The 15874-nt window shown below is 34.9% G+C and overlaps 1 protein-coding gene across 8 annotated transcripts in view; it reads right to left on the reverse strand.

The window, feature by feature from the left end:
* Positions 1–15874, reverse strand: part of LOC118749016 (thyroid transcription factor 1) — an 897134-nt gene that overhangs the window by 533546 nt on the left and 347714 nt on the right. For all 8 annotated transcript variants that reach the window (XM_036483837.1, XM_036483847.1, XM_036483844.1 and 5 more), the window contains one exon: positions 7800–8011. In XM_036483837.1, coding sequence (XP_036339730.1) covers positions 7800–8011 — 212 coding nt within the window. The remainder of the gene's footprint in view (positions 1–7799; positions 8012–15874) is intronic.

Below are 15874 nucleotides of genomic sequence, written 5' to 3' on the forward strand. Positions count from 1 at the left end.
CTACATTAAGAGTCGCTGATTACGAATCTGAAGTTAGATTTTAAAAATTCAAAATGGCGGATCCAATATGGCGGACTTAAAAATTTTTATTTAGCGAATTTCAGTTTATTTTTTATATCCACCATATTCGACCCGTCATCTTAAATTTTTAAAATCTAACTGCAGATTCGTAATCAGCGACTTTTAATATAGTTAAAACCTTGGCATTATTAATTTTCTATGATCGTTTAAGATTAAATTCTTTCTGTGATCAATTTTTCCTGCACCCCTAAACACAAATACACCCCCTGCTTTAAGGGTGCACGCGATCAATTCGGCATAGGGCTCATTCGAAAGGGCACGGTTTAGCCTTTAATTTCTGATATATGCAAAATTTGTACCACGTCAGGGTTCAGCTCTATAATTTTTCGAAAACGGCCAAAAACGCTGTTTTTAGGGGTTTCAACCCCTTTTTTCTCGAAAACGTGACGTGATGGGACATTTTTGACCCCGGATTCGTGTTCAGCACGAAAAATCCGCTCAGAAACACCAGGTCCCGTCTTATTCGCAGAAAAAAAGTTGAAATTTGTAGACCAGTGTTATTATTATTATTCGTTATCAAACTGAAAGTTATTTTCGAGACAACTAACAACACTCGACAAAAAACGTCATCCTTATTTTTAAATAATTTAAGCTCCATCATATTATCTTTTTGTTCGTGGGCATATCAAACATTTTCTGAAATATGTCAATTATAATTATACCCGGGCGCAATTGTCCACAAGGGTATTATAACTTTGATCAAATAACGGTTGTTTGTAAGAGGCAAAACGAATCGAGATAGATATAGACAAATGTATACATAAATGATAAGGATGAAAAGAGAAATAGATTAAGCGGTGACTGTCTGTCCGTCCGTCTGTGCACACGATAACTTGAGTAAAAATTAAGATATCTTAACGAAACTTGGTACGTTTACTTCTTTTGGGCGTGGGACGGATGGCATTGAAAATGGACAAAATCCGACAATAACCACGCCTACCTCCCATATAACCGTAATTTTCAGAAATACGAAAACTGCGATATTTTAGTAATTACTTAAGATTGCTCCCTCAAAATTAATATTTGCAATAATTTTAAGACAAAAAATAAAAATATTATAAGTTTTTGAAAAACGGGCGTAGCCACGGCCACTTATGGTTACATGTGTATATCTTAGTAACCGCTGCACCAATTGGCACGGTTGTTGGCCTTGCATACCAAATGGCCGAAAATTTTTAAAATCGGACAATAACCACGCCCACATTCCATATAAGGGTAATTTAGAGAAATACGAAATCTTCGATAAATCAGTAAATATTAAAGCTGATTTATTCAAAATTGACGCTTGCAACAATTCCTTACCACTGGGCGTGGCACCGACCACTTATAATCACATACATATATGTATCTCGGTAACCGTTCTACCAATTTGTACCAAACTCGGTATGGTTATTGTCCTTGCCACATAAAAGCAAAACTTTCAAAGATATAGAAATCGGACTAAAATTACAGCTTTTCATATAACGGTTAATTTTAGAAATGCTTGAAACTTCAATATTTCGAGATTTAAGGACGCTAATTTACTCAAAATTGATACACCCCGGCTTACCATGTAGCGGTAGCTTTCGGAAAGGTGAAAAACGTATACTTAATATTTGCGCCGGGTATTTAATGTTCGGCTCCGCCCGAACTTAGACTTTCTTACTTGTTTTATTTTTACTTTTTACAGTACAGTTTAAGGAAGTTCCAACGTTATATAAAAACCTTCAGAAAATCCTAAAGTATTTTGTTTGAATTGAAAATTCGGTACAAATCAGTACAAGAGTTGAAAAACCAGTAGTGTACTGATAAAATCAGTACGTCTGGTAACCGCACCCTTGTACACAAGTGCGCTCGGGTATAAAAAAAGCAAAAAAAATGGTCCGTGTCACAGGGTTTGAACCCATGACCTGCAAGTTGGCAGTCGAACACGCATCCATTCGGCTAGAGCAACTGTTGATAATAAGTGGAAAAGTACATATTTGAATTCATTCTCAGTACATTTTTAATTCTATATCGAAAATCGTCGGAAAAAGATGTAAGCTTATCGCTACGATATAGTGCAGAATACACTTGTCGTAAACGCAATCGATAATGTGTAGAAAATTTAGAGAATAGCACTACTGGTATTGGTAAAATGAAAATATCGTTAAGAGTGGCCGCGCCAAAAAGGGAAGATATTCAAAAAATGCGCATAATATCGTTACCTTAATTCACAAAAGCCTTAACTGTTTTATTTTACACAAGAAGAAAAAACATTATAACAATTAAATTTTAAGCAAATAAATTAAACAACACCGACTTGAATTCTCATATACAAATTTAAGATTATCGTATCCCATGATCGGATCAAAATTAAATTAATATGGGGCCACCTCCGAGGTACCACCTTTCCTTTAAAAAAATCGTGGAAATCGGTTAACCTGGTCCAAAGTTATGAGGTAACATACATACATAAAAAAATGCATGATACATACCACATCCTGTCAAAATCTGTGAAAAACGCAGTTTCGAAAAAAGTGTTGGTTAGGGCCTTTATGAGTTGAGGTAAAATTATGCATTTGTATAAATTATGGATTGAATAATGGAAAATAAATACAATATGTTCATGTAAATCATTCGTATGACACGGCTTTGCTCGCGCAGCCGCTGTACAATGATACGCGTGTGTTAAGCTCATACACCTCATTAGTCTATCATCTCTCATATCTAAACTTAGGTATATATTTTTGTGAGTGTATACAGTTTGATTGGAGCAGAATTAGGGAATGCACACATAGCCAGTGTTGCCGTTTTAGCCCTTTGGCGGCTAGATTTAGCAACCACATTCTTTTTTTGGCCACATAAATTTAAAATTGCCCCTAGCCCTTTTTTTAGCCCTTTGGAGAATTTATTCATACTGGGCATGAAAAAGTTGTATATGCTTAATTTGATCTATTTTTTTTCGCATATACATATGTAAGAGATGAATTTTAAAACTAAGAAAGACTGACATAGTATATGTATTGTATATTCCTTACGTTTTTATACATACATACTGTATAAGTGTTAGGGCTGTTTTTTAACTTATCTATTAACGATTTAACTATAGTTTAAAATAGATAACTTTACCGCCCTTAGGGCCTGTTTAAACTCAGATTAAGTAAACTGGGTTTGAATTGAACATCTGGCTGACACTTGAATGGCTGATCTTAGTTTAAACCAGCCAGATCGGGCGTTTACACTTAGTTTGAACCACGGCCGTGCACTGGCCCCTAATATGCTTCATTAGTTAAATGGCCCATCAGGTCGATTGACCGTGTATGTTCTTGTGGTGTGATTGTACCAGCTGCTGGTGCGACTTCAAAAACTATTTGAAAATTTTATGATTGTAACAGCGTGCTGGTGTCGTGAGTGGTGAAATTAGCTAAATTTTCAAAGTAAAATATATTTTGGCGGAAATTTCAAAGCCGTATTTGTGGAATATTAAGTTCACGATATTGCAGTTCTGAATTAAAAAAAAAAACAATGTTTAACAAAATGGTAGAAAAATTATGAAATTTCGGCTCAAATCATTTCGATCTTTCCTCGACCTCATTTGTAAGGAAATAAATATTGTACCAGCATGCTGGTAAGTTATATGAAGGGAACGGAATTTATGGAAATTGCCTTTTTTCTGCTAAATAGATAGAGTTATTCGATTAAGAATGTCCACGATTTAGCTTTCCCTGATTCCATATATACACATTTGATGCCTTTTCTTGCCTTTTTTAAGATATTTGCCCTTTTTTGCCTTATTTAAGATATTTGCCTTTTTTGCGTTTTCTACCTTTAAAAAAGTGATTGTAGCATTTACAATTTTTTTTTAGATTAAAAAATATGCACATGCCCATGCGGCTTATAGGAGCGCAGGGACCTCTAGCCAAATTGGTTTTGGAAAAATTCAAAGCCGTTTTCTCAGCTAACGTAGGCTTGGAGACAATAAGGGGTGTAGATAAAATTGTAAAAGGCGAGGAAAACGCCCTTATTCCTGATAATATGAACGTTTCAAACGTTCCATATTTAAATTGGGCTCCACTTGTATCAACTTACGTCGAGCGCACATTAAGTACATTCAAGGCTCTTCTTCGCGAAAATCGAATGAAAATGCTGCCAGAAAACTTCAAAATGCTATGTTACTACAACTATACAGATTAAAATTTTATGAGTTAGAAACTCGAAAGGATAAAATAGTCAAAGATTCAAAGTACAAATTTTTCATATAATGAAACTACTTCATAGTTTTTCTCTTTTTACTTGTAATATAAACATTTCTAAAATAAATGTATTTTTTGATTGTTCTTCGTATTTTCTGTCTTGTTAGTGCCTTATTTTGCTTTTTTTGCAATACCTAGTGCCTTTTCCTGCCTTTTTCGCTATTTTGTTTTGCCTTTTTTTGCCTTTTTTGCAATACCTAGTGCCTTTTCCTGCCTTTTTCGCTATTTTATTTTGCCTTTTCCAGCCTATTTCGTTATTTTATTTTGCCTTTTTTATAGGTTTTTAGGTCCTAAAAATCCGTTCCCTGGTTATATGCTTCGAGCCTGATGGTACAATCACTTGATCGATCCAGCAAGCTGGTGTCATATATTTCCCCTTTTTTACGAAAAGGTTTTTGGTGTGTATATATGATTATGTAAGTAAAAAATTTTACCTACCATTTTTAGCCACAACGACTTTTTTTAGCTCTTTTTTAGCCCTTTTTTTAAAGGAATTTGGCTACCACTAAAAATGCATCGCGGCAACACTGCACATAGCAGAGTGTTTCAGTCATCTGGACGCTCATTCAGAATGGTATATCATTTACTTTAGCATTCTTTATTTTTCATTCCATTCATGTAGTCACCACCTTGCTGTGTGTAATCAGTTTTTTTAATGATTGTAGATTGAAACAAGTAAAAAAGTCTAAGTTCGGGCGGAGCCGAACATTAAATACCCGGCACAAGTATTAAATATATGTTTTTTAACCTTTCCGAAACCTACCGCTAGATGGTAAGCCGGGGTGTATCAATTTTGTGTAAATTAGCGTCCTTAAATTTCGAAATATTGAAGTTTCAAGCATTTCTAAAATTAACCGTTATATGAAAAGCTGTAATTTCAGTCATTTCAATAATTTTGAACGTTTTGCTTTTATGTGGCAAGCACAATAACAATAGCGAGTTCGGTAAAAATTGGTAGAACGGTTACCGAGATACATATACAGTGACGAGCAAAACTGTAACATGGTTTAACACTTTTTGTTTCAGCCACCGCTATATTTCTAAGTTATAACGACTTTCATCCTTTTGTTGAATATTCTTGTTGGTACATCCCTACTCCCTCTCTCATAATGATTTGAAGTCAATAAAACAACAATAAAAAAACCAGCAGACCAAAATGTAAATTAAGGCAGATGTTACAGTTTTGCACTCACTCTCAGTTTTGCATTTGACAGTTATCTTTTACTTAGTTGGAAGTCAGATGACTTTTTTCTATATTGTAATTTATTGAAGAAGTGATCACCAGTAAATAACATAGTTAATCAGGAACCATAAATGTAAATAATAGATTTACTGCGGAAAGGCGGAACCGCACGAAAAGTGGCAAAAATTTTGGAATTTGCTATTTAAAAATGTTAAGATTAAGACTTAGAAAAAATATAGCCTAAAGTGCTCCCAAGGACAGAGGAAGTCTGTTAAAAAATATTACGGTACGATATCTTGTGAACTTAGAAGCAAGTAGCGATGCAGCCACTATTACAGAAGCGCTTAAGGTATTCAACTTTAATGCAAATCAATAGACAGCGAGGCGAAGAATTGCCAAATTGAGCGCAAAGGCATCATAAAGAAGAAAAAAGCAAATTTGATCATAATACATGTGCGAGTGTGGCAGCATTTCGCAGCATCGCACGAAAACCGAACCGTTGCCTATTGGGATATGTTAGGCCGTTCAGAATGCAATAAAAAACATATTTTTAAGTTTCAATTGAAGGTTATTTGGTCTGACAAGACTAAATTAATCGCTTTCAATCAGATGGCCGGGCATGGTATTGGATCAAAGACCCAAATTAAGCCTCAGCGCATCATGTACGGCAAACTGTGAATCACAGTGGTAGGATCTTAATTGTTTGGGGTTGTATTTCAAAAATTTTGTTGGTCTGTTAGTACGCATTATGCGTAAGGAACAGTATCTGTTCATATTTCAACAAAATTTGCAAGATGTAGTCGAAAAATTAGAGTTCTGAAAAAATTTGCTAATTTGAAATGACCTCCACAAACCGCGGACATGAATCTCATCGAGAATTTGCGAAATCAACTAAAAGCACAGCTAATAAGTATCAAAGTCCGTAAAATCGAGTACATGAGCTGTGAAAGCAATCTAAGGATATACCTCCAGAATTTTTACAAAGATACAAATAAGGTATGCCAAATCACATCCAGGAACTGAAACAGGCAAAAGAGTACTGAACATTGTGTTAGTAGTTCTTTTTTTTCGTGAAAATTGTTAAAAAGCTCTTAAAAATATATGAGTGCAAAACTGTAACATCTGCCTTAATTTACATTTTTGTCTGCTGTTTTTTTTATTGTTGTTGTATTGACTTCAAATCATTATGAGAGAGGGAGTAGGGATGTACCAACAAGAATATACAGCAAAAGTATGAAAGTCGTTAGAACTTGGAAATATAGTGGTGGCTGAAACAAAAAGTGTTAAACCATGTTACAGTTTTGCTCGTCACTGTATGTATGCGATCATAAATGGGCGGAGCCACGCCCATTTTGTCAGAAATTTTATCATAAACCGTACTTCATGGTAAGGAATTGTTGCAAGGGCTAATTTTGAATAAATCAGCTTTAATATTTACTGATTTCGTATTTCTCTAAATTACCCTTATATGGAATGTGGGCGTGGTTATTGTCCGATTTTAAAAATTTTCGGCCATTTGGTATGCTGTAGCAAGGCCAACAACCGTGCCAAGTTTGGAAGAAATTGGTGCAGCGGTTACTAAGATATACACATGTAACCATAAGTGGGCGTGGCTACGCCCACTTTTTCAAAAACTTATAACATTCTTATTTTGCGTCTTAAAACTATTGCAAATACTAATTTTGAGTGAGTAATCTCAAGTAGTTACTAAAATATCGCAGTTTTCGTATTTCTGAAAATTACGGTTATATGGGAGGTAGGCGTGGTTATTGTCCGATTTTGGCCATTTTCAGTACCATCTGTCCTACGCCCAAGCAAGTACACGTACCAAGTTTCGTTAAGATATCTTAATTTTTACTCGAGTTATCGTGTGCACAGACGGACGGACAGACGGACGGACAGACAGTCACCGCTTAATCTATTTCTCTTTTCCTCCTGATCATTTATGTATACATTTGTCTATATCTATCTCGATTCGTTTTGTCTGTTACAAACAACCGTTATGTGATCAAAGTTATAATAACCTGTGCACAAGTGCGCTCGGGTATAAAAATATAAGCCCCACTATCCAACAAAAGGAAAAATAATGAAACCTTGCATGTAAATATTTCATGATGTAAAATTGTAAATGATTTCACAGTTACATATACAGCTCCGGAATTGAATATAAGTGAGTTTCAAACAATTTTACTTTTGAATCGGATTGAAAAGAAGTTTCCCTTTGTCTAAAATTATTTCAGCTTACAAGTACATTTTTGCATGCTAACCTGAGCACTTATCTGCTATTATACCTATAAAATAATTAAAACTACCTGACTTACTTGCAAATCTGGGGTCATTAGTTGTAGATCCATACCAAGTGGCTGAACCTCTCATATCTGAATAGTGTCCAGCCAGAGAGAGATTATCTGCTGGGCCGCAATAACCTTGGACCCCAGGGCTATGATAAAGTGAAGTCATTGCGTACGGATTAGCCATGGTTGCCGATCCTAAGGTACTGGGCGAGGTCACACTACTTCCGCTGGAATTCGTTCTGAAACCGAATATATAAACAAACTGTAAGTATTGGGCACGTGTGTGTGTATAGATCTAATATATTACTTTCATTGATTTTAGTTAATTCCCATTTGTGGTTGTTGTTGCATAGTTTTCGAGGAATTTTCACCATTGTGCCAAATTAACTTTGTATAGATTATTTTGAACAAATAATAGCAATTTCAGATATAGCAGATAAAAATCAACATATATACTACTTTAATTGATTTAAGCTCATTCCCATTTGTGGTTGTTTTATTTATTTATTTTATTTCTAACACGAGAACCCGGTGGTTTTACCATCAAGATGTTAGGATATAATTTAATAAATTTAGCTAGGATTTTATTTAATATGTTTAGCTAGTTACTTACTTACTATTTGAAATTGAAGATATCTTCAGATGGAAATGGTTTGGTTATTTTTACAATCCATGCACTGAAATTAAAATTTCATAAAAGTGTTACGAAAAACTTTCATACACCCCGCGACCAATGACATCACTACTTTTACCAGTTTTTACTGCTTTTTTTTTGATTTTTTTGAGTTTCATTATTTTTGTATAAAAGTATACCTCTTCATCTAACAAATACATACTCAGACTTTGTACAAAAATTATTAAAATTCCACAAACTTTCCATCCCAATTCCAAGCATTTTAATTTTAATTGGTAGAAGAATTTTTGGTATGCAGTTTTATAGCTTATTAAATTCTAGCATAACGAAGTGCAAGTTCTAAGTTGCTTAAAAATGCACCCTTTTCCATACAAAAAAGTGTTTTGTATTGAAGAAATGTGTGATACCATCAGAAATTATCAAAAAGCAACGCGATTTTTTAGAAACTTAAAACTTGCACTTCATTATATTAGAACTTAATAAACTATAAAGCTGCATACCAAAAATTATTATACAAATTAAAATTAAAATGCTTGGAACTGGGCTGAAAAGTTTGTCGAATTTTTATAATTTTTGTAGAAAGTCTGAAATTTAGATTTATTTTAAATAAAGAGCTACTTTTATACAAAAATAATGAAGCTTGAAAAAGGCAAAAGAAAAGTAGTCAAAACTGGTAAAAACATTGATGTGCTATCGTTTGTGGAGGGGTAGTCTTGGATTTTTGACAACGAAACAAGATTTTACGAACCATTCGTAAATATAACGTAGGAACTTTTGTAAGGCATTTTTTAAGTCAATTTACGAAACCTTACCTTTATTTTACGAAACACATTCGTAAATTACTGAACAAATCTCTGTACGAATAATTTTGGATAGTTCTAAAATTTACGAAATCTGCAATTCTATATTCGTACAATTTACAAAATATTTTCGTACATAGTACTAAAGCAGAAACATGTTTTTTAAATTGGTACAACATACGAATTTCGTACAATATACTAAATTACTGGAAGTTTAATATTTCATCATATTTTTATGTACCGCGTGTCATTGTGAAATTATTGATTGGCGGCTGTGAGACGTATAATGTAATTTTAAACGTTTTAAAAAGGGATGCTGGATAAAAATACAATACAAAATTAAATATTAAACCTGTGGATATATGCTTTTAAGCATACAATAGGGGTATTCTCGAAGTCTTGCACGATGCACGGATTGCACGAAATGAAAAAATTTTATTCCAAATTTGGAAGAGTACGAGAGCACCCCATTGCAAAGTGGTAGCATATATAGGTAGCAAGCAGCGAAATTCTGTACCAAGTACAATACAAGAGACAGCATAAAAAAATTAAGTGAGCTGGATGAGAGGAATGAAAGAAATATGTAGCAATTCCAACAACAAAGCAACTAGCACAGGGTCGCATTTATTTTTCTATGCTTCTTTGCAAAATACAGTGAAACCTCTCCTAACGGACACCTCTATTGGACGGACACCTCCCTTGGGCGGACATTATTTCCTATACCAAGTTTTAAGTATAAATTTCAGAACAAATCACTCTCTCTTAAGCGGACATTCTCTTGGCCGGACGCGGACAGTTACTTTTCATAAAATTTGCACAAACCCCTCTATTGAGCGGACGCGAACGTCTTATCAACGGACATGATGATTTCTTTTCATAACAAATCAAACAAAAACCTCTGTTGGGCGGATGCGAACTCCTCATAGGCGGACAAAATATAAAAAATATTAGTGAGCAGTTACTTACATACATACTTGCTAAATGGAAAAAGCGGACTCCCGGATAAAATGTGATATTTTTTCATACACACAAGTAGTTTGGTTTGCGCAGTGATTTGTGTTTAGTTGTAGCGGATATACGTAATACGATGGGGAGATCAAACCTTAGTGTGAAGGAGAAAATTGAAATTATTAACGCATATCAGGAAAATAATTTGTCTGTCAGGGCATTAGCCAGTAGGTAAGTTTTACTTATCAAATCTCAGAAACATAATTTTTTCAGATAAAAAGTCGTTTATTCAATACATTTTGTAAAATGTCATCACTGAGTCTCTGTATGAAATTTTAAAAGAAATAAGTCCAATTTTCCTTATTAGGTTTAACATTGGAAAAACAGAGGCTGTGCTTATCGTGAAAAATAAAGATATTATTCGGACAAAATGGATGGGTGGGGACAATGTCGAAACAAAAAGGTCATTTAAGAATGTAGATGTTAAAAAAATTGATTAAACGTGTTTTGACTGGTTTCGCAAAGTCAGAAACCAAAATATTCCCATATCTGGGCCAGTAATACAGGAAAAGGCAAAATAAATCGCCGAAAAACTTGGCGTAAACGATTTTGCAGCTTCTTAGAGTAACTGCAGTGGAGAACACGTGCACCGAAGTTCTTACTCTTCGCAGTGAATTGATCGTTGTCCAGACTCACATCTGTGCTCTAGAAAGTAGTGCAGTTTCCACAGATGTAATAATCAACGGGATCCCACAAACGTGAGGCTTTTCGCATACAAAGTGCAAAAGACAACAAGCAAAAAATCAGCAACATTTGCCCTCTTGTTAAGCTGCTCTCTGCGCATGACCGCATCGATATCTTAAAATCTATTGCTATTTTCTGCAAGTCAAAAAAGAGATCGCTAGCGCTCTCTGACGTTGATATGCCGGGCTATGGATTGATTTATTTGCATAAGAGTCTGCCAAAAATGCTGCGTGACGTGATGGCATATGCCTCTGAACTTAGACGGAAGAAACTATTGCTGTCAGCGTTCTCCATTCGTGGGAAAATTTTTGTGCGACTTAAGTCAAACGAACAGCCTAAGCAAGTGAGCAGCAGATCCGAGATTAATTCTCTTACCAGCACTGAAACGCAATAGCAACTACATATACACATAAACCGTGTGTTAGGCTTAGATTTTTACTTTATGTTTTTTCCAACTTGTGCAAGCTCAGAAATTAAGTCAGTTATGTTATGTATTTTCTCTTTCATTTCGAGCCTAGTTCCCTTCATTTATTATTTGTTTACTATTTTCTTTGTGAATTTCACACAATTTCTCTTACTCTCCGCCCATGAATGTTTTTGTAACTTTCGGCTATTTTCCTATTATGCTATATTCTTTTCTACTTTGATTTATTTCAATCACATGCATTTATGTTTTTATATGTTAAATGCACTTTGTAGTTGCTCTTTCTCTAGCTCAGTATGTTTGGAATAAACCCCGCTAGGAATTCTGCTTCCAGCATTGAGGAGCCCCATAAGACTTTAATTAATATTATGTGTAAACAGGCGAGTGGCCTTAATGTGGTGCATTTTAACGCGCGAAGCCTTAGCAGGGATAAACTGGACTATGTTAGGAATATTTTTGTGGAGTCTGGCGTTGATGTTATCTGCGTCTCAGAATAATGGTTCAATCCTAATATTTCGGACTTGTAGTATCACATCCCTAACTATAATCTTGTGCGGTGCGATCGAATAACTAAGAAAGGGGGAGGTGTTGCAATTTATTGCAGATCTACTCTAAAAATTAGGCTTTTAGCAGTATCGCATAACTCTGATACTGAATTCATTATTGTTGAACTTTCGGACGGTGTGACAAAGATACTAGTGTCTTGCGGGTATAACCCCCATAGGTGTTGCGTGTTAGATTCGTTTTTTGTTGAGTTATCTATGTTTTTGAATGAATATGACCGTTATGTTATATGTGGTGATTTCAATGTTAATCTCCTCTTTAATGACTCTTATGCAACTAAGCTACTTGACCATGTATCTGCTGCAGGTCTTGAGGTAGTCAATAAACTCGTACCAACAAGATATACCAACAATTCGCATCCTAGCCTAGTAGATCTTGTTATCACCTCTAGTCTACACCATGTTCTTAAATTCGACCAAATGTTTTTTATTTCTGACCATGACCTAATTTTCTGTTCATTAGATGTTGCGTTTATTAGCACTGTTGAAAGTGTTACTTTTATGTATCGTGATTTGAAATCTGTAAATGTTAGTGATCTGTTTACTAGTCTGTCAAATGTTAACTTGGATGACTGTTTTGGTACGTTGAAACTGAAGATGCAAAACTTGACTTTCTAAACAAAACTTTGACCAAATAAAATTATGATCATGTTCCATTTCGTGCTGTTCAGGCTATGAATAGTTCTTGTCCCTGGTATAATAATAAAGTCAGCTCCACTATAAAAGTTCGAAATAAATTACATGCAAAATGGAGACGAAACAATACTGACTTTGCTTGGTCACAGTACAAAATAGCACGAAACAAAGCTACTGCCATTATAAGACGTGCGAAACGAATGTTCTGTAACTCTAAATTGAACCCGTCCCTACCATCAAAAGACTTGTGGCGCAATCTAAAAAACTTAAATGTGCACGGATAACTTAAGTCTGAATGTTAAATTGACCCTAACGTACTGAATGATTATTTCACTAGCGCCAGTAAGAGCAGTAATAGTCCTCCAGCTCAAAACTTTACTAACAATTGTATCTTTAAAGAAAATTTTTAAATTGGCGGAGTTACTGAGGCAGAAGTTTTGAAGTCTGTTACCTATAGTCCAATGCTATTGGTGACGATGGCATATCTTTGAAATTTGTGAAGATTGTGCTGCCATTTATTCTGGACACACTAAGCCATGTTATCAGTCACTGCTTCACAACATCATACTTCCCAACAGAATGTAAGACGGCTGTAATAATCCCTATTGCCAAAAAGAGTATTGCTACTAGCCCCAGTGATTATAGGCCGATGAATATATTGCCAGCGTTTTCGAAAGTGTGTGAGTCACTGATGGCAGCGCAAATTTCATTATATATTCAAGAAAATAATCTGTTATCCCCACTGCAGTCAGGGTTTAGACCTAAGCATAGCTGCACTACGGCTATGCTGAAAATTCTTGATGACATAAGGATACGACTTGACAATAGCGATTTAACTCTTCTTTGCCTCCTGGACTTTTCTAAAGCATTTGACTTAGTAAATCATGAAATTCTTTGAGCTTAAATATTTATTTGGATTTTCTGACAGCTCTATTAAACTTATGACCAGCTACCTTGCGGGGAGAAAGCAAAAGGTGACGGGCAAGACTGCTTCCTCAATGTCTTGTAATGTTATCTCCGGTGTACCACAGGGCTCTGTCCTTGGTCCTCTTTTGTTTAGTCTTTTTGTTAATGATGTTTTCTCTGTCAGTATGTCAATATCCAAGCATATGCTGACGACATTCAATTGTATTTGTCCAGTCGTGTTGGTCTTGTGGAAGATTTATGTTTCAAAATTAATAGTGACCTATCAGCAATTTCGCAATAGGCTCGTGATAATTGTCTTTGTCTAAATGCTGATAAGTCATATGTCTTGCCAATTAGTAATAGTGTAGTACATGTGAAAGATATTCCAGAACTGTTTGTTGGCAATAGTGCCCTCATGTTTACTGAAAAAATAAAAAATTTAGGTTTCATTGTCAATTCTATGTTAAGCTGTTCTGACCACATAAATGAAGTTGTAAGTAATGTCAGTATGTCAATATCCAAGCATATGCTGACGACATTCAATTGTATTTGTCCAGTCGTGTTGGTCTTGTGGAAGATTTATGTTTCAAAATTAATAGTGACCTATCAGCAATTTCGCAATAGGCTTGTGATAATTGTCTTTGTCTAAATGCTGATAAGTCATATGTCTTGCCAATTAGTAATAGTGTAGTACATGTGAAAGATATTCCAGAACTGTTTGTTGGTAATAGTGCCCTCATGTTTACTGAAAAAATAAAAATTTAGGTTTCATTGTCAATTCTATGTTAAGCTGTTCTGACCACATAAATGAAGTTGTAAGTAATGTGCATGTTGTTTTACGCAGACTGCGAATGTCAGCGTCATTTACACCTTTGGAGACAAGAAGAAAGTTAGCTATTCAACTATTTCGTCTCATAAAATAGATGTTGCGTTTAATAATGTTACGCGTTATGTCTATGGCCTAAGAAAATATGACCACATCTCTTCGTGGAGAACCAGAATTCTGGGATGCAGCATTTTTAATTACCTATCCGCTAGAAATTGTATATTTATGTTCAAGCTAAAAGAATTCCAAACCCCAAGGTAGCAGGCAAGCAGGCATCATAATCTGATTCTCCCTAAATACTCCTACTTACCCTCATCAAGACTGTTCTTCGTTAATGCTGTGAGGCTCTGGAACTCCATCCCTGAATATTATTTATAACATAGGGGTAACTACAAAGTGATAATTCATAATTATTTTAATAATTTATGATGAATCTGATTGTCACATGGCTGTTCTATTTTCACTGTCTCTGTCTCTGTTCTCCTAATTAATCAAATTCTAATTGTGTATTTAATAAAAACGACGAATTTTAGTTTACAATGTTTAGTAGCGGGTTTTAATTTAAATTTTAATAAATTAATTTATTTTATTTTGTTTTCTCTTTTTATCTGGTGATTTAGTATTAAGTATTTTAAATAAATATATATATTATAAATTTTTTCAATTTGCCGAACTCTTAGTTTTAAGTTTACGCAGCGTAATGCTAATGTATAAAAGACAAAAAAGTCTTAAAGATACAATCCCTTTCTTTAAATAAATAAATAACGGCTGGCTACAAAAATGGCGGACTAGGCACAATGTAAGTTTTCGGTGCATTTATGGTGAAAGTGCTGCTGTGGAGATGCAAGATGTTCAGCAGTTTTTAGAAAAACTTCCTGCAATGTTAATCGGATATAGCCCCAGAGATATCTATAATGCTGACGAGACAAGCCTTTTCTTCAGAGCATTGCCAAATAAAACCTTAGCTTTAAAAAATGAGGTATGCCGTGATGGCAAATTATCAAAGGAAAGGCCTACTGTCTTATTTTGTGCAAATATGGCAGGAGAAAAAGAAAAACCACTTGTTATTGGAAAAGCTGCTCGTCCAAGAGCGTTTGCATCAGTTGATATAAAAAAATTCCTATAAATTGGCAATCAAATAAGAAGGCATGGATGACACGAGAAGTGATTACACAATGCCTGATGGAATTCGACCGAAAAATGGAGTTGCAAAACAGAAAAATACTATTATTTCTGGACAACGCAGCATCTCGCCCTCGTGATATACGTTTAAACAATATCAAAGTAATTTTTCTACCTAGTAACACGACTTCAGTTTGCCAGCCTTTAGATCAAGGTGTTATTCAAAACTTTAAAACTTATTATCGAAACCTTGAAGTTAAGCATATCTTGGTAGGCTTAGAGACTGGCTCTACTAAAAAAATTATAAATGTCCTAGAGGCAATACATTTATTCTCTCGCGAAGCTGACGAGCGGACGTGTTTTTGCTTGCTCTGTTATTTTTCGTTTGATTTGTCATTATGGATGATTTTAAAGCATTCGCTAGGACTGACGCTCAGAAGGTGCCATGCAGTGGATTTTGCAGAAAAAGATTTCATCGCACTTGCCGTGAGGGTGTTGT

This window comes from Rhagoletis pomonella, unplaced genomic scaffold (genome assembly GCF_013731165.1).
Source record: "Rhagoletis pomonella isolate Grant_MI unplaced genomic scaffold, Rhpom_1.0 Rhpom_scaffold_00001, whole genome shotgun sequence".
Classification (NCBI taxonomy): Eukaryota; Metazoa; Arthropoda; class Insecta; order Diptera; family Tephritidae; genus Rhagoletis; species Rhagoletis pomonella.